We start from the raw sequence: 18,092 nt of genomic DNA on the forward strand, positions 1-18,092 counted from the left end.
AGGCAACACTGCGCAATTTATGAAAATTAGTAACGCGTTCTCATAGTATGTACGACCACGATGTATCGACTACGAATACTGGTGAAATATATATGAAGTCAGAAGACAGATCGAAATCTCCCGTGCTAATAAAATGTGAAATTACGTTCAAGCATTGCCATACTCAGGGCTCAAAGGATATAACTGAAAAATAGAGAGCTCCATGGCCCGTGTGGTTTCCGATCGGGAGTACACAGAATGATAAATATTTTAATGTTTCGATCGCAGTCGCATGGAAATAAAAGCTGACAACAGAATACTTTAGCACCCTTGAAACTCTTATGTTTCGCTTAATTGCCTGCGCCCTTTCTCATAATTATTTTCTTGGATTCCTCATTGCGCAAGCAGAAAAGAAAGGCCGATAGATTACCTGCTATCGTTGAATTCCGCAGGTCCATCCAAAAGATTGTCATCGAAAATCGTGCCGTCATGATTTCGCGGAGACATATCGCCCAAATCAATTTCAACCTGTTGAGAATTTAGTATTTGTCGCAGATAACGCAGGTACGGCAGCATAAGATCCATCCACGGGTCGGCATACGCAGCGACTTCAACAGTCAACAGTGCGGTTCCATCACGCAGATCGAAGCCCAGGTAGAAGCGCGTAGGCAGCTTGGAGACAGCCGAAATGCTCAGGGAAAACCAGCGAATGCAACTGTGAACGTTCAACAGTGTCCTCGTGAAGGACTCCCATTCGAAGAGGTGAACTGTAAATCAGCAAGACAAACAGTTGCTGTTGTACGATATAATAGACCCTTTTCATAATCCGCAAGTGCGCTTCTCTGCGCTGCATATTTGAACAACTAATGGCGGCATCTCTCTTCCTTAGAGTGGAGACGAGGTCCTAGTTGCACGTGCTGAGGCTTGTCTATTATGCGTATTTATGTCAAGAGAGCCCAGTCTACATTTTCCACGTCATAGCGTAAGAAAAATGCGCTTGAACACGCTGTTTGCAGTAAGTGACTAGCCGCCATTAGTTGGGCAAACTGCATGGCAGGAAAGCTAGCTTTACAATTATGAAAAGGGTCTATTCTCGCCAGCGTACACGTGTTTGTTCAAGAAAACCTGAAGACAAGAACGAGGCTGGCGTCTACCCTCCAAAAATAAAGTTTTCGTTTTAACCATGCCTTGAGCAAATATTGCTATGATTTCATCGGAAACGGCTGCATGCGACAGAGGGTCCTCTCGAAAATTATGACAATGGCTGCCGAAATTCACAACAGTGCGTGATTCGGAAGCAAGCCAATCACGAAATGTTTCAACTTTATCTTGCGTTCACGAGCACACCCACTTACTTGAAAAAGCAGGCCCACTAACTGAATTTAGAGATTATATTCACGGCAACTGTCCAGCTTGCAAGGCTATGCAAGATGGTTATTCCAAAAATAACTCACGATTGAAAAGGTCGAAAGAGCTTTTTTGATTGTCGGAATTGTGTCACCCACAGCATGTTGATATGTTGCGGTAGACTACGAGCAAGGCCAATAGGACGCTGCCTGAAAGGCCGGCAATGTTTTGCCCGTGGAGGGTTCGAATCCGATTTTAAAAAAACGCTAAACATTTTCTATTTAGGGCCAGTCTGCTGCCACGACTGCTCAAAATTGTGCGAGTTCACAGACTGACTCTATATCTGAAAGCTAACCTAGAGCATTGTTGCTTTGTAGCTGAATGCTTTTTTTACACATGAAACTGCTTACCCATTCCTTCAAATTCATCAGTTTCATCAGTAGCATCTCGGTTGGCATCTTCGCCGTCAGCCATCAGCATGAAACAGCAGCGCTCTTCTACGAATTCCACGAGGTCTAGGGGAATGTGCACCCTTCTCGGTGCTTCAGCTCGCTGGTGGAGTGTCTCTCTTCGTGCATGTAATCCGAGCAAGCGTTCTAAGCTCTGGTCTTTGGTGAATCTGCGAGAAATCTTGGATGCTTGAAGTGCACCCCCTTGCGGAACTTCCCCAGGGGAGGACTCGTCGGCCAGTATAGCGTGTGTGCTGCCGGTTTTCGTGGCCTGAGAAACATCGGCAGCCTGCGGAAGCCAAATATTCACTCTTTCTGAACAGATAAAGCAACCGGCGCGCAAAACATGACGAGCAAGTAATAATAATAATAATAATAATAATAATAATAATAATAATAATAATAATAATAATAATAATAATAATAATAATACCTGGGGTTTAACGTACCAAAATCCCGATAGGATTATGAGAGGCGCCGTAGTAGAGGGCTCCGGAAATTTCGACCAACTGGGGTTCTTTAACGTGCACCTAAATCTAAGTACGCGGGGCTCAAACATTTTCGCCTCAATCCAAAATGCAGCCGCCGTGGCCGGTGTTCGATGCCGAGACCTTCGGGTCAGCACACGATGAGCAAGTAGTCGCTACCAGATGCTCAAGTTAAAAAACAAAAAGATTTATCACTTTCGATATGTTTATTACACTATCCGCCATGGAAGCATAGCAGTTATGGTGTAGCACATTGCTAAGTTCGAGAGCGCGCGGGTTCGACTCCCCTTCACCGCGGCCCCATTTAGATAGTTAGGAAATGCAAGTGGTACTTATATTTAGGTGTACGTTATAGAACCTACGGTGGTAAAAATATTCCGGAGTCCACTACCACATACCTCATAATCACATGGCGGCTTTGGCATGTGAAACTCTGTAAATACATTAAATTTTTATTTCACTCAGATACGCAGACACCTATGGGTGCACGAAGGAAGCACAAGGTCAATGTAAACTACTTATCAAAAAATTAAACCATCTCCCGCTAAAGGGGACCATGAGGCGATGCGAAGCCGGAGCACTCGCACGATCACGTTCCGTTGGCGTCCGTTGGGCATGCTACCGACCTCCCTCTAGCCTGGCCGTTAATTCTCACACGGCGAGCAGGGAACTTCGGTCGACAGGTGCGCGAGAGGGGGGGGGGGCGTAGGAGAGGAGAGGGAGGGGACGCGCATGCGCTCATCGCGACTTTGCGCAGGAGAGAATGAGGCGCACGAGAGGGGGGAGCGTAGGAGAGCAGAGGAGGGGGGGGGGAGGATGCGCATGCGCAGTAAGGGTGGTCACGCCGCACACCGGATTGGTCTCCGCCATAAGCTGCTTCGCATCTAATACATCTTTCCCTTGTATTCACAAACCGAGGATATACGACAGAGAGCGAGTACCTCCAGGAGTATTCAAGTAGCGTTATTTCTTTAGACAGCAAGAAATCGTTACCGGAGAGATTTTATTGGCTTCAATGTAGCCGCCGTCGTCGTTAGGCGCAATGGCATATGTTATCTATGTTCTTTATTGCACACATTATCTCGTACACATTATGCACAAAAACTTGGAGGACGCTTGCGTTTCGCCTTCAAGAGTAGAACGCGAAAGTTCATCGGGTCTCGTGCCCATGGCCTTCGCAATTGCTATCCTGGCTTCGGTTCTAGGTGGATGCCCCAACCTTGCCGCAAGGGAACGAATACCTGTGCGCGTAAAATTGACCATTTCAAACTATCCTAGAATGCCTACGCAAGTAAAGTTGTGGAGTTCCCACTAGGCAATATATTTTTCCTTTTGCGAATCAGCGAAGGGCCAACTACGCGTGCGCATATAACGTCAAAGCTGCTGCTTTTTTGTGCGGCTACTGCTGCACAACCACCGGCGTTCACGTTCCTATCAATATCGACATGGCCTGGTACCCCTCATACTGTAATCTCTGAGGTGCTCCAATATGCAGCAATTAATTTATTTTCGAGATCAGTAAGGATTGCATTTTTTGTTTGGTTTTACAGTGTGCAATGCACACACAACGCTCAATTAACCTGTAAATATCACTTATTTCTTAATATTGCGACTAACAATGTATTTTATGACAGAATTGCATGTAATTCTGCGGTAAAAATACTAGTGTGCGTACAGTTTTTGTGGAGACGCAAATTCAGGCCCAATGGCAGCGGCAGATACAGAGTGCCTAGTCTTCAACGCAACTGTGTAAAATTGGTGACAATCGCGATATTTGTAATAGAGTGAGAGGAAATCCTGTTATATAGCTGCACGAGGATAGTGCTGTTTATGTGCTAGAAAGGCACGTCACATTTTATGTGAATTTTGTCCCATGGTGGGAGCCGCTCCATGGAAGGGGGCTTTAGTGTCGTGTAGCGATATTTCGGCTTGAGCAGCAGTCGTGGTACAGGTTAGGCTGAATGGCTTTGGAAGAGATGGTCGCTTTTCAAAAAACTTTTGGGAACAAGTGTCCACCACGAGTTTTGCACTGGGCTATTGCACAGGACATTTGGCTATTAGCAAGAGTCAATTGAATTCGATTAAGCGAAGGGGAAAAAAAGAACAGAACATTACAGAATGCACAAAAATAGTTGGGATAAAGTTGTGCAGATCTCCAAATGATATTGGGAGTACACGTATCAATAATAGTCTATTCTATAGGTTAATAAACGTTACAAGAATATTACAACACCTCGGGGGAAAAAAGGAGACAAGAAAACCTAAGCAAACAATACCTGTACACAGTGTAATGGGGAAAGAGCAATGCATTCGCCAGTGGGACGCTCTCTTGTTGCGAAACGCGAGCGCAGATCGCGAGCTATTGGCACCGAGCATGTTGGACTCTTTCTCACTGTGCTGGCTTTCTGCCTGCGACCCGACGTCGTTCAATATACCCCCTTCCAACAGTTGAAGAAAATAAATGTGAACCCAAATTATGGATCAACTCAAGAAACAGAGAAAACTACTTCAAAGTAATACTTTTTGACTGATGTAAACAAGTTCTGGGTGTTCTTGATATAATGTGGTTTACCATTCGAACTTTCACTCCAGCGTACCGTAGCAGTCGTTTGCTACGACTTTTTTTTACGGATGAGATATTAAAGTTATTAAAAAATTTTGGTTCTTTGTTAGACGTCGCGGGGTACGGAGTAACGAAATAGGAAATGGTTCACTGTTCCTTACAACATTGTTAATACATATAGCTAATCTTAATTGCCACAAGAAATCGAAAGGTAAGATTTTTAAACTAAAAAGAGTGGTTTGCTGGGTGAATTGTATCGCGAAGCGTTATATTAATATCAGGGGTTTAACGTCCCAAAACCACGATATGATTATGAGAGACGCCGTAGTAGAGGGCTCCAGAAATTTCGACCACCTGGGGTTGTTTAACGTGCACCTAAAGCTAAGAACACGGGCCTCAAATATTTTCGCCTCCATCGAAAATGCAGGCGCCACGGCGGTGATTCGATCCCGATATCTTCGGGTCGTATGGCGAACAAAGATACGTGTAGTTCGTTTTTGCAACCGTCGTACTGGTTCAAGGTAAAAGTTATACGTCAAACCCCAGGGTTTTACACAATACCAAAAGGTGGCAGCTCACTAGAGTGAAATACAAAATGCGCAGTATTGAAACGACAAAATATTAGCGAGCTTGCAAGAAAGCGTAAAAACTTGAAGCTGAATTCGAGCAGACTGCACATAGCTGAAACTGCCAAATTAAAAAGCTGTCTAAGAGGACACCAAAATATGTGAAAGTCAGTACGTTCAACAGAGCAATTATTGATGTGTAATAGTTCATTATGGAAAGTAGGATTCGTACGGGAGAAGAATAACATATATTCTGTTTTTACGGAACTGATGGTAAGCCTGTTAGCAGCAAACCAATCGGCAAACTTCGCTAATTAATTATAATTTTTTCTGCTATGTCTGAAAGATTTTTACGAGTGAAAGTTAGGGCGGTGTCGTCAGAATACATGAGCATCTCGGCAGTTAGTACTAGTGGCAAGTCATTTATGTATAGCAAGTAAAGCAATGAATCTAATACAGAACAATGTGGCACACCTGTTTGTATGGACTGAAGAGATGAAGTAATGTTATTATTAGCTACCATGTGTTGTCGACCTTGAAGGTAACTCTCGAAAATATTCCACATAGTGTTGCGAAAACCATAATTACGTAATTTGTAAAGTAAGATATCGTGGTCTACCATGTCAAATGCTTTTCAGAGGTCAAGAAAAACCACTATGCCGAATTTCTTATGTGGAAGCGCGGTATTTAAAATGTGGCTTAGTCTGAGCACTGCTGTGCTCGTAGAATGCGTTGGTTGGAAGCCATGTTGATGCGGACATAACAGGTGATATTTCTCAAAAATCAAAGCCTGTGGTTTGCCATTACTGTTTCTAAAATATTAGTAAGAACACTCAGTACAGATGTCGGGCGGCAGCAAGAAGGATCAGACCTGTCCCCCTCTTCGTAGACGAGGGTGACTTTGGCTGTGGCTCTCAAGCAAAAAGACGGTTCGATCCGATTCTTTTATTTGAAAATTGCTTTATTTGAAAGTGCTTAATTTTTTTTTAATTTCCCAACCAAAAGTGCCTATTTTTTTATTCCTCATTTCGAATCTGATTGTTCTAAAAAGTAGCTAGTCGATGTTGAAAAAATATTTGTGCCACATACTTAGTCAAATCAACACAATAAAGTCTATTTCTGGACAATACATAGGAAACCAGCTGCCTGCTGCTAATAAAAATAAGAACCTTATAAAGAAAACAGTTGCAGACGCCACACCTTTCTTCACTTGTGTAGGCTAAGCACTCTTGGGCTATTTCAGACGGGAAGCTTCGGGAATGTGTCGAAAATTTCAAAACACGGAATAACCCAAAGCGGCTTGTTGCAGCTCCTGCACTAAAAGCGAGTTTCCTTTCTCAACTTTTTCGCTTCCAAGCTGTCTTCATCATCACCGGAGGAGCTGCTCAATTCATCGCCATCGCTGTCTTCACTTCCGGACAAAAGATAAACGTCTGTATCCGAATAATCAACACTCGAAGAAGATGAAAATGAAAAGCTTCTTTTCCGTGTTGACGAGCCAGCTATGCATAGGTCGCCGCCACCGCAAGCCATCTTTTCATACAAAAACCGCGCTCTTTCAGCAGGAGAAAAATTGTCAAGTAAATGCTGCCATCTGGTGGATTGCACGCAATCCAACCTGTAGACGAGCGCTTCTTGTCCTGAAATCTAGAAGGGAGTACTCGTCCAAAGCACTTAAGGGGTTAACAAAATAACGAGGAAAGACGTTCACCCTCTTCCGCGCATAGATGACGCCTTCGATTGTCTCTAAGGTGCCGAATTCTATTCTTCACTAGACCTGCGTTCGGGTTCTTGGCGAGTCCCAATGGCCGAGTGTGATCGGCCAAAAACAGCGTTCGCCCCAGCGGATGGACTCTACGAAATTACAGTAATTGCACTCGGACTTTGCAACGCCCCTGTAACATTCCAGCGAATGATGTACAGCGTTTTACGCGGTCTCTAATGGAAGATAAGCTTGTGCTATCTCGATGACATTGTCGCTTTTTCTCGCCATTTCACTTCGCATCTCAATCTTCTGTACACGACCCTCTAGTGCCTTACCAACGCTAGCCTTCAGCTTTTCGGAGTTTTTCGGAGTATGTTAAAATATAAGACGGTGGCGCGAAACGGGACAAGGACAAAACAGGAAGAAGAGACGTATACAAGCGCACACTACCAACTGATTTATTCTCGAAAAGACATTCAATACATATGGCATTACGCACATGCGCAGACGGCCGAAATCAAAACTGCTGCTGTGCAGGACGACAGAAGGAACGCTGACACACCCACTCCCGTACAATCTAATGAAATAGGCCTCAGCCAGTTCTCCTGCGCCTCTATATATAGTGAGTGTCGTTTCGAGAATCAATCAGTTGGTAGTGTGCGCTTGTATACCTCTCTTCTTCCTGTTTCGTCCTTATCCCGTTTTGCGCCACCATCTTATATTTTAACTATGCACAAACTAGCCCAGCAACAAATTTTGTCGGAGTATGCTGTCGCCTATGCCAGCCGCTGCCTCACGAAGGCGGGAGCAATCTACTCTGTTACGGAAAAGCAGTGCCTCGCGATTGTGTGGGCGTTAAGCAAGTTTCGTTCCTATTTACACGGCCATACTTTCAACGTGGTGACTGACCATCACGCACTCTGTTGGTTCGCTTCACTGAAAGATCCTTCTGGTCGTCTTGGACGTTGGGCTCTTCTCCTAGAAGAATTCAACATGCGTGTCGGCTACCGATCGGGGCGAAAGCATTCTGACGCGGATGTGCCCTCACGGCCACCCGTGAAATCCGGTGAAGTAGAAAGCTCAACCATTCACTTTCACCTCACTGCTGTTAGCGTCACCGACATGCCATCTGAACAGCAAAGGTCCGTGGGATCGTCTCTCTCTTGAATATCCTCTCCGACTCTTGTACTTCCGGATACCCGCGTGCTCTTCGTCGCCAAGCAAAGCATTTCGCAATACGGGACGCACTGTTATACCGCCGGAACTATCAAATGCCGGGTCGGAAATGGCTGCTCGTCATACCCAGCCATATGCGATCCGATTTCTGCGCATATTTCCATGCTGAACCGCAACATGCCCACGCTGGTGCGCTGAAGACGTTTGAGCGGATCCGCCAACATTACTATTGGCGGGGTAGGTACACATTTGTGCGAAACTACATCCAGTCATGTTCATTGTGTCAACAATGGACACAATATTTCCACATTCACCCGGTCTACTGCAGCATTTGCCATGTCCTGCACGCCCTTTTGACCGTATTGGGATTGACATATACGGATCACTCCCGTGTTCTATTGCTGGTAATCGATGGGTGATTGTCGCCGTAGGCCTTCTCACAAGATACGCAGAAATGGCAGCGCTTCCTTTGGCTGGTGCTCGTGACATTGCCACCTTCATCTTGCATCGGTTTGTTCTCCGTCATGGTACACCACACAACTACTGAGTGACAGAGGTCGCTTGTTTTTATCCGAAGTCCTGCAGCAGCTCTTTCAGTCATGTCGTACGGTACGCCGCACATCTGCAGCCTACAACCCTCAGACGAACGGCCTAACGGAACGTTTCAACCGAACGCTAGAGACATGCTGGCGAAGTATATTGATTCTGGCCACTCCAATTGGTATGTCGTTCTCCCCTTCGTGACGTACGCATATAATACTGCGACACAATCTGCAACAGCCTTTTCCCCACTCTTTTTATTATATGGCCGCCAATCATGCAGCACACTCGACACAATTTTGCCTTATAATCCAGATGCTTCCGAATTCAGCCAAGTTTTTGAAATGAGTGTCGTCAGCTCGCGCGCTCATTCACCGCGGATAATGAAGCTCTCCAAAAAGATCACCATGACCCCGATCTGCCCAGGAAACTTTCATCGTCGGCTGCCTCGTATGGCTGCGAAACCCTTTTCACTCTCCTGGCCTGACTTCCAAGTTTGCATCGAAGTATACCGGCCCTTACCGCGTCACCAAGTGCCCCTCCCCCGTCACCTATGTGATTGCGCCGGTCAAGCCATCCACGGACAAGCGCCGTCTTCGTCTTGGTCGTGAGACGGTTCACGTCAGCCGCCTCAAGCCCTATTAGGACCCTCCTATTCTCTCGTCACCTTGAGTCGCCAGGATAACTCCTCTTCGTCGCCGGTGTATTGTAGTGGGGAAGGGGCAAAGCGTTCGCCAGTGGGACGCTCTCTTGGTGCGAAGCGCGAGCCTGATCGCGAGCTGTTGGCGCCGAGCCTCTTGGACCGTTTTTCACTCTGCCGGCTTTCTGCCTGCTACCCGGAGTCGTTCCATATACCCCCTTCCAGCGGTTAAAAAAATGAATGTGAACTTAAAATATCGATCAACTGAAGAGGCAGAGAAAATTGCTTCAATGTAATACTTTTTCACTGATGTAAACAACTTCTGGGCGTTCTTTATATAATGTGGTTTACCATTCGAAACTTTCACTCCAGCATACTGTAGTACAAGTCCAAGCCACAAAAGTATGGCTGTTTTTGCTCAAGGAAATAACGAGGGAAGGGGTCCTGGGGAGCGCTCCCCTGGACCCCTTCCCTCGTTATTTCCTTGCTCAAGAACAGTCATACTTTTGTGGCTTGTACTTAAACATGAACCGACTAGCCCAGCGACGTGTACTTCTCTGCTGTAGTAGCCGTCCTAAAAATGTTTGGTTCTTAGTTAGGCGTCGAGGGGTACGGAGTAACGAAATAGGGAATGGTTCATTGTTCCTTACAACAATCTTAATACATCTAGCTAATCTTAATTCTCACAAGAAATCGAAAGGTAAGATTCTTAACCTAGAAAAGAGTGTTTCGCTAGGTTCGTTGTATGGCGAAAAAGTTATGGTACGTGTAGCTCGTTCTTGCAACCGTCGTACTGGCCCAAGGTAAGAGTTATACGTGAAACCTAGTGGCAAGTCATTTATGTATAGCAAATAACGCAATGAACCTAATACAGAACCATGTGGCACACCTGTTTGTATGGACTGAAGGGATGAAGTAATGTTATTAATAGTTACCATCTATTGTGGACCGTGAAGGTAACTCTCGAAACAATTCCGCACAGTATTGCGACTTACGTAATTTGTAAAGTAAGATGCCGTGGTCTACCATGTTAAACGCTTTTCTGAGGTCAAGAAAAAACACTATGCCGAATTTGTTATGTTGAAGCGCAGTATTTAAAATCTGGCTAGTTTGAGCCCTGTTGCGCTTGTAGAACGCATTGGTCGGAAGCTATGTTGATGCGGACATAACACGTGATATTTGCTGAAAAATAGAGGCATGTGGTTTTCCATTACTTTTTCTAAAATATTGGTAAGAACACCCAGTACAGATTTCGGGCGTTAGCAAGGAGGTTCAGACCTGTCGCCCTCTTCGTAGACAACGGTGACTTTAGCTATGTTAAGTATCGATGGGTATTTACCCGTACGTAATAAGCGGTTAAAGAGGTTGCATAGTACTTCTCCGATTATATCAATATTCTCTTTTAGAACGCGCGCTGTAATGTCGTCCAGACCTGTAGCTTTGCTAGTTATTAGTTTACTCGAAATAAACCCGACTACATTAATCTCTATGCTGTCTACAACGAAATTATTGGGTTGGTTCATACATTGCTTTGTTAGCAATAGGCAACATTTTAGCCAGAGAAGGACCAAGGTTTCTAAAGTAAGCTATTGAAGTCATTGACAGTACCTTTAGTAACATTATCAGGCACAATTTTTTCGCTGCGAGTATGCCTATTTGCTTCGTTTATTACTTGCCAAGTGCCCTGCTAGTTACCAGGAGCTTGCTCTGTAAGCTTGGACCAATATTTGTTTTTTACATTTACGTGACATAGCTGCAGATTTGGTACGAGCAGTTCTTTACGGATTCCGTTGTTACATTAATTAGGTTAGTAAATTCCTCCTCTACGTCATTGTGAGATGAAACCAGGAGTATAATTCATATACGTTCCAAGAGATTGTGGTGTTTATGGTTTTCTTAGAAATGCAAAAGCGTGAGGAGAAGCTGACACCTTAAGCGATCCACATGTTAACTGACACGGTACATAAAATTCATGGTCTGCGTAGTCTACAATGCAATTCTATGTGGGTTAATATCAAGATCATGCAAAAAAATCTTGCTTCAAATCGCAATATTATTGTATGTACGCTCGTTTTCCGGCGAGACCTATACCAATGTGAATAGAAAGCCGCTCTAGAGTATTATCAGTGTTATTAAACTACCGCTGTCTGCAGCATTCTCTCCTTTCGTAAACCTGTCCAAATTTATAACGCGCGAAGGAAAAGTCGTTTTCAAAGCTAACGCGGCAGTCATCTTCATGTATTGTCGGCCACGTTTAATAGCGTTTGTGCAGCCTTACTTCTGCTCTGTCCACCAGCGAGTCACCAGGCCTCCTTGAGGGTTGCGGTACCGGTGTCTGCCAGGCGAGTGCCTCAGTAGCAGCAATGGTCCGTTCCGTGCTTTTGTTGAACATGGGCGGAGGGGAGAGAGCACGTAACGGTGTCGCACCGGAAGGACCCGCCCCTTCTGATGCGGCTCCAACAAACGTTGCTGTCTGTAGTGGTCCATATGGTATCATGGGGCGGACCCCCACTTGCCTGAAAGTAGTGGATGCTGTCTATATTCATGTGTTCTTTGAACGAGTAGGTTGATTCTGCACAACAAGGTAAGCGCAAACATCTGAGGAGAGCATTTTATGGTAATGTCAAGCATCCGAAGTTGTGATTCTTTGCTACATGGAAATTACTTTCAATTACCTAACCTGCTAATAATGTGCCTGCGTACGAGTTGGTTGATCATTACGGCATATGGCAGCGCCACCCGGGGGAAACGACGAACACAGAAACAGAGGGACAACACAGCGCTCAACTTCAAGTAACCTTTATTCCGGAAAAGATTGCTTAAGTAGGCACTTTTCTGACGCATGCGTTTATTTTTTTACACGTGACGAGAGCCTAGTACAGTAACCAATAGCAACAGTACCATATCAATCAGCAGCAATCAATACGCGCATAAGCAAAAGCATCACCGAGCAAAAAAGACGGGAATATATCACAATGTCACGTGTTTATGCCTAAAAACTTTTTCTTTTAGAGATAGAGTAACCGACGGGCAACTAACGCAGTCTTCCTTCCTCTGAAAAAATGTCTGCCGCTTCTCCGCTAATTTGCTTTTTTCCTTCCTCACCACCTTCGTTTTTCCCTAAGAAGGTACGCAGCAGAAATCCCTGCCGTGTACGGCAAGGTGGCCAGCATCCTTTTGAGAGCAGCGATAGTTGTGGTCTGTAAGCCTCGTGTTGACGCATCTTTCCGTCTGTCCGACCTACACAGACCCACAGAACGTGTCGAGTATTCGATACCGCTGACATGTGACAAAGTGTACACAACTGCGGGTGTCATACCGAAATGTAAAAGAAGGTAGCAGGAATTGATACATGCGTAACAAGGAACGCAATCTGTGTTATGTGCAACGCAAGTGATGAATTTTCAAGAGACGCCCGTTTGCTTCTTTGTCACGAAACCCTTGCGAATATCCTATGCTCTTCTGTTTGTGTACCTAGTCGGAACTGTATATTTAAAAAATCTGGTCTGCAGCCGCATCTTTCGGTACAAAGGTTCAATTGAAGATGGCTTGCATTTAGGAAAGCGTGCTGAACCAGAAGGCTGTTGTTTAAATGTCCCCTACTATGGCCAATAAATTTTTTTCTCGCCTTTGTTATATACGCGCAGTGAATTGTACGCGTCATTTCAATAAGAAAATCTTGTTTCTCAGCGCTCCGTTCGTTTCTCTCCTAGTGATCGTTGTTGCTTTCGGCGTCCTTCTAAAAAAGATACTAACCCACTGAAAATTTACTTATGTTACCCGAAAGAACTATTGTATTGCGACAGCAATTATATGGACAGCCTCGTCGGGTTTTTGCCGTCGCCGTCATGTCCTTCCGGTATGAAGTCCAAATTGATAAGATCCCCCCGCGCATTGTATGTTCTACCGCGGGTAAAAGCGCGTGAGCGGGGGCGACGAACGTGGCCGATGCAGAGTTCAAACGAGCTGGCCCATTTCCGTCGCTCGGAGGGTGCATGCGATAACATCACCCCGCTCGGGAGGCCTGCCGTCGAAGCAGACTGGAAACGCCCCGCCCGTCTTTAAGTAGCCTCAAAAGACGCGAGTGTCGCGCGAGGAGCAACTTTGAACTTTGAATCTAAGGGCGCGGTCGCGCGCGCTATATCGAAAGCCATCACGGCGGGCGGCTCGTATACCCTTCTACGTGCTGCGCTCTCAACGCGAAGTGGCTATGCGGAGAGCATCGCTCCCTGGAGCGGCCGTATTACCTTACACCAGTGTTTTGTAGTTACGCGAGATCGGATGCGAAACAGTTAGCTGCCAGCCTCACTTCGTATAGCACTACAATTTGTTGCCATCGCATTCATTGCTTCGCCCTTGCGGTAAAACTGACTTTTTTCTTTAACTATGCGTTATTACACTCACTCCCCGCAGCAATAACAACAAGCTGTCTGTCACAAAGGCTATCGTAAGCTATATTTGCACTAATGGTCAAGTTATGACATGTATTTCAAATCAGGTGTAAAGAACGCGGTTGCTCAACACACACAAGCGCGCGCGCGCGCGCGCGCATGCTAGTGGTTATGGTGCTTGACTGCTCACCCGAAGGTCACAGGATCGAATCCCGACCGCGGTGTCCGCATTTTCGAAGGAGGCGAAAAAGCTAGAGGGACCCCAGGTACTCGAAATTTATGTAGACATTCACTACAGCGTCCCTCAATATTACATCGTAGTTTCGTGAAGTAAAACCCCCAAAATAATTATTATTATTACAGACGCAAAAACGCATTGATTACATATATACATATATATTTACAGGGGGTCCCAGCTATCACGCAGCACGATTTCAAAAAAGAGGAATGGCGTTACGCGAAGCAAACCTACTGCATACTGTTCCTGGTACACTGGAGTAGCCACTGCTATTTTTTTCGTTAAAGAGGTTTAATAATTAGTCATAATTATATTTGTAACTCGACAAGTATTCACCTAATTGTTAAAATGTCAATGACGAGTATCTAGGCGTGTTCAAATGGCATCTAAGTGTGCTATTTTCAACATCGTGCTAATTGCGCGCTCATTTTCTTCCGGTTGATCAGGAAAGCCATATATTTGCATATATATATATATATATATATATTATATATATATATATATATATATATATATATATATATACGTACACATATTGCGACGTGATGGTGACGTGAAGAAGACGGCAGCCGGGCTACTAAAGATGAAACTTTTTATTGGGCGAACTTGTGTCCGGCATATTAAAAGTCAAAGGGCACGTTGCAAGCTGATACAAGCAATCGCAGCCGTCGGCCGACGGTAATGTGGTCAGTGGTAAGGCGCGTTGGCATTTATACATGTGGCATCGAAGAGTCCAGCCTCAGTTTTGGTGGTTGTGTTAGTTCTAGAATAAACTGTATTGTTCGTGTTACATTCGGGCGTTGAGATCACAGCACGCAGAGGGGTATACGAGCCATCTGTCATGCCTTCCGAGATAGCGCGCGCCCCAGCGATCGCGACCGCGCCCTTAAAGTCAAAGTACATAGTTGCTGCTCGAAAGACATCCCCCCGCTCCCGCCTGCGTTCTTTCATGCTCCTTGAAGAAGGGCGGGGCGTCTCCTCTCTGCTTGAGTAGCAATCAATGGCAGGCCTGGCACGCGGGCTGATGTCATCGCATGCGCCCTCCATGCAACGGAGATGGGTCGGCTCTTTTCACCTCTGCTTCAGCCGCGTTCGTGACCCACGCTATTTTACCCGCGGGTAAAATATACGATGCGCTGGGTATGTTATTTAGACTTGATACGGAACATGACTTGGACGGCAAAAGCCCGCCGAGAGTGATCATATAATGGCTATCGCAATAAAAATCAGTTTCGCCGCAAGGGCGAAGCAATGAATGTTACAGCAACAAAGTGGAGTGTTATATGAAGTGAAGCTAGCAGCTAACTCTTTTGGATCTGATCTCACGTAACCCTACAAAACACTGGCTTAAGCAAATATGGCCGCTCGAGTGAGCGAAGGGGCCTTCGTGATGTCTGTCATCTCAACACGAAACGGCAAAAGTACAGCATGTATATGAGCCGTCTACTGAGGGCTGTCGAGATAGCGGGCGCGCCAGTTCTTGCGGCCAAGCCCTTGTGATCAAAGTTCGCAGTTGCTGCTCCAGCGACGCCCAAAAAACGCCCCTTCAGGCTCCTTCCCCCAACAATAGACGGTTTGGGCGTTCCTCCATTTCTTGAGGAGCCATCGATGGCAGGCCTCGCACGCAGTGCGATCTATTGCATGCGCCTTGTGTGGGACGGAGACGGCCGGCTTGTTTCATCTAAGCTTTAGCCGCGTTCGTCCCCCAGCGCTCGCGTAGAACATACGATGTTATTAATTTGGACTTTATGCGCAACATGACGGCGACGGCAAAAACCCGCCGAGAATGTCCATATAATTGCTATCGCAGTAAAAGCGCGGGCGCTGCAGAAGCATGGTAAATTACCGCCGGGGTTGTGCGGCCGCGGCTATAGTCGCTACACACTGATTTGGCCTCTGGGATTAGAAGGACAGGCCACGCACAAATTTCTATGCGCATTTAGGTCACTGAAGGGTGAATACAGTTGAAGAATATCATGTATCAAATCTATACAAGCTCGTCGATGAACCTACTAACTAAAAGGCACCTAAAAAACCATGCAGAAAGTACTTTTTCAGTATAGCTCAAACCGCAACTTCTTCGAGAGACGTTCCGAGTTCCATTTTCTCAGAATCATAATGGCTTTAGTGTAAATAACATATTCACTGAGAAAACTGACACAAGTATGTTTTAGGTGCGTTTTTTTATGACACAGCTCCATTGGATTGAATAAACGAAACTCTTTCATATCGTAATTGTTTCTGAAAATTCCTCTAGTGCCCCACTGCTTGTATATGTTCATACATGCATACTGTTACATTGTAAGTATTGAAAGATTTATATTATACACCCCTTTCTGCGCCAGTTATTCGGTTTGCAGCTTTTGCGAATAGTTAAGAGTCTCAGGTCTCTCTAGGTGCTGGATGCGCAGTATAAATAGAAGGGTTCTCCGTTGCTTCTTTCGGTACGCTGGAGGCTTGCTCTAGCCACGTATGTGCACTTCAGATGACCTTGCCACGAAAGATGAAATTTTTGTTCCCACCGAGCCGGAAGTCAGTAGTTGCTTGTTCGCTATGAACTCCACTGGCTACAGCCAGCGCTTTCACGTGGCCGAGGCCACGCAGGGAGGGACAGCACTGGCTATTCCCACATAATCCAAGCGGGTGGTTTGCAATCGTGTCAGTGCGCTGCACGGGACATGGGCAATTGTCAAGAGCACTTGTGGCGCTGCTGAAAGATGGTCTCTGCGCCATTGACTGTAAAGGTTCTCGCAAACATACGTTGTGTCCGACCTTTATTGTGATCACATTTTTTTATTCGGGCTGCACAAGATTTGGAATCCATCGGGGGGCCGCTTTCGCAGCTCAACGAAAAGAAGAGGTGACCCAAGTTTTAGGTTGGATTGTCCCATTCTGCCGATTTGCAACAAAGTGCGTATCTTCCCAATGGACTTTAAAGTTCCTACTGCCGAGCACTCGGCAAGAAGCGCGCTGGGCCTATTTTATTGGTAGATACCCGACAGTAGCATTTATTTGCCTCCCACAGCATCGGCACATGCTCGGTGACTTCACTGATGCTGTGCTTTGTGAAGGATGGACTAAAGCCTTTAGCACATATTTCTATGGCCACTTTTACACAAAAACATCGAAGTACAAAGAAACATCGAATGGCCACGTCGGCGCACTCCTCTACTCATTAGACGCAATGCGCTGGGTTCGCGGTCAGTGCTGGAAACCGGACCAGGTACCTTCCGCATTGTAAGTGAACGCTCTACCATTACGCCCCGGCTACAGTGGAAAAAGGGTAGTGTTGTCTCTCCTACACAAGAGGGCCTTCAATATACAAAGACCTGGCATGAGCAAATTCTTCAACGATCTTCTTTTTACCGAACAAGGCAAAGTAAACCCATGGATATGGATGTGGGAAAGTCCCACTCTTCTGGTATAACGGAACACCAAATATTAACCAAAGAAGACTGCCTGCAGTGAAGTAACTCCCTAAGTTCAGTTGTATATAAATACATGTGATCACCTGGACAATAATTCATTTCCGACACATTAGACATGTTTCTAAAACTGGTGAACGTCCAGAGAAATTGTGGCTTACAATGTCTTTCCTAGGTGAGCCCATGCATTTGGCTGATAGCGTGCGTGAGCTCCTTCGAAACTGCTGCTGTCCTCAGAGGACGGCTCCGTGTCTTCAGACATTGAGCTCGAAGAATCGTCGGTGGTGTCCGAAAAAGTTGAGAAGAACACAGATGGTGTGCCATCTTCATTTGAGTGGAGCCTTCCGCCTGCACAGAGTAAAGCGCATTTTCTTCCTGTGTATTTCGAAAACAGCCAAGCGAAGTCTTCCGTAGGAAGATATTCGCTTAAAATCTGTAAAGCCGTTTGCGTTTTCCCGATGTATTGCGGTAGAATTTGTTATTTCGTAGCACAAGGCTGTAAAGAATGTCTCGTGCAAATAATATTATTAGAGTATTAAAGTATATATACAGGGCGTCTTAACTATCCTGCACCAAAATTTTGAA

General features: G+C 45.5%; 1 protein-coding gene across 1 annotated transcript in view; it reads right to left on the reverse strand.

Annotated features, from left to right (window-relative positions):
- Window positions 1-17,853, reverse strand: part of LOC119392842 (uncharacterized) — a 159,642-nt gene extending 141,789 nt beyond the window's left edge. Inside the window, exons 1-4 of the mRNA XM_037659795.2 lie at window positions 17,669-17,853; window positions 11,732-11,969; window positions 1,737-2,064; window positions 410-746 (exon numbers count right to left, since the gene is read on the reverse strand). Of these exons, the coding sequence (XP_037515723.2) occupies window positions 410-746; window positions 1,737-2,064; window positions 11,732-11,969; window positions 17,669-17,769 (1,004 nt within the window). The 5' untranslated portion in view covers window positions 17,770-17,853. The remainder of the gene's footprint in view (window positions 1-409; window positions 747-1,736; window positions 2,065-11,731; window positions 11,970-17,668) is intronic.
- Window positions 17,854-18,092: the final 239 nt, after the last annotated feature.

Source organism: Rhipicephalus sanguineus, chromosome 1 (genome assembly GCF_013339695.2).
Source record: "Rhipicephalus sanguineus isolate Rsan-2018 chromosome 1, BIME_Rsan_1.4, whole genome shotgun sequence".
In the NCBI taxonomy this organism is placed as follows: domain Eukaryota; kingdom Metazoa; phylum Arthropoda; class Arachnida; order Ixodida; family Ixodidae; genus Rhipicephalus; species Rhipicephalus sanguineus.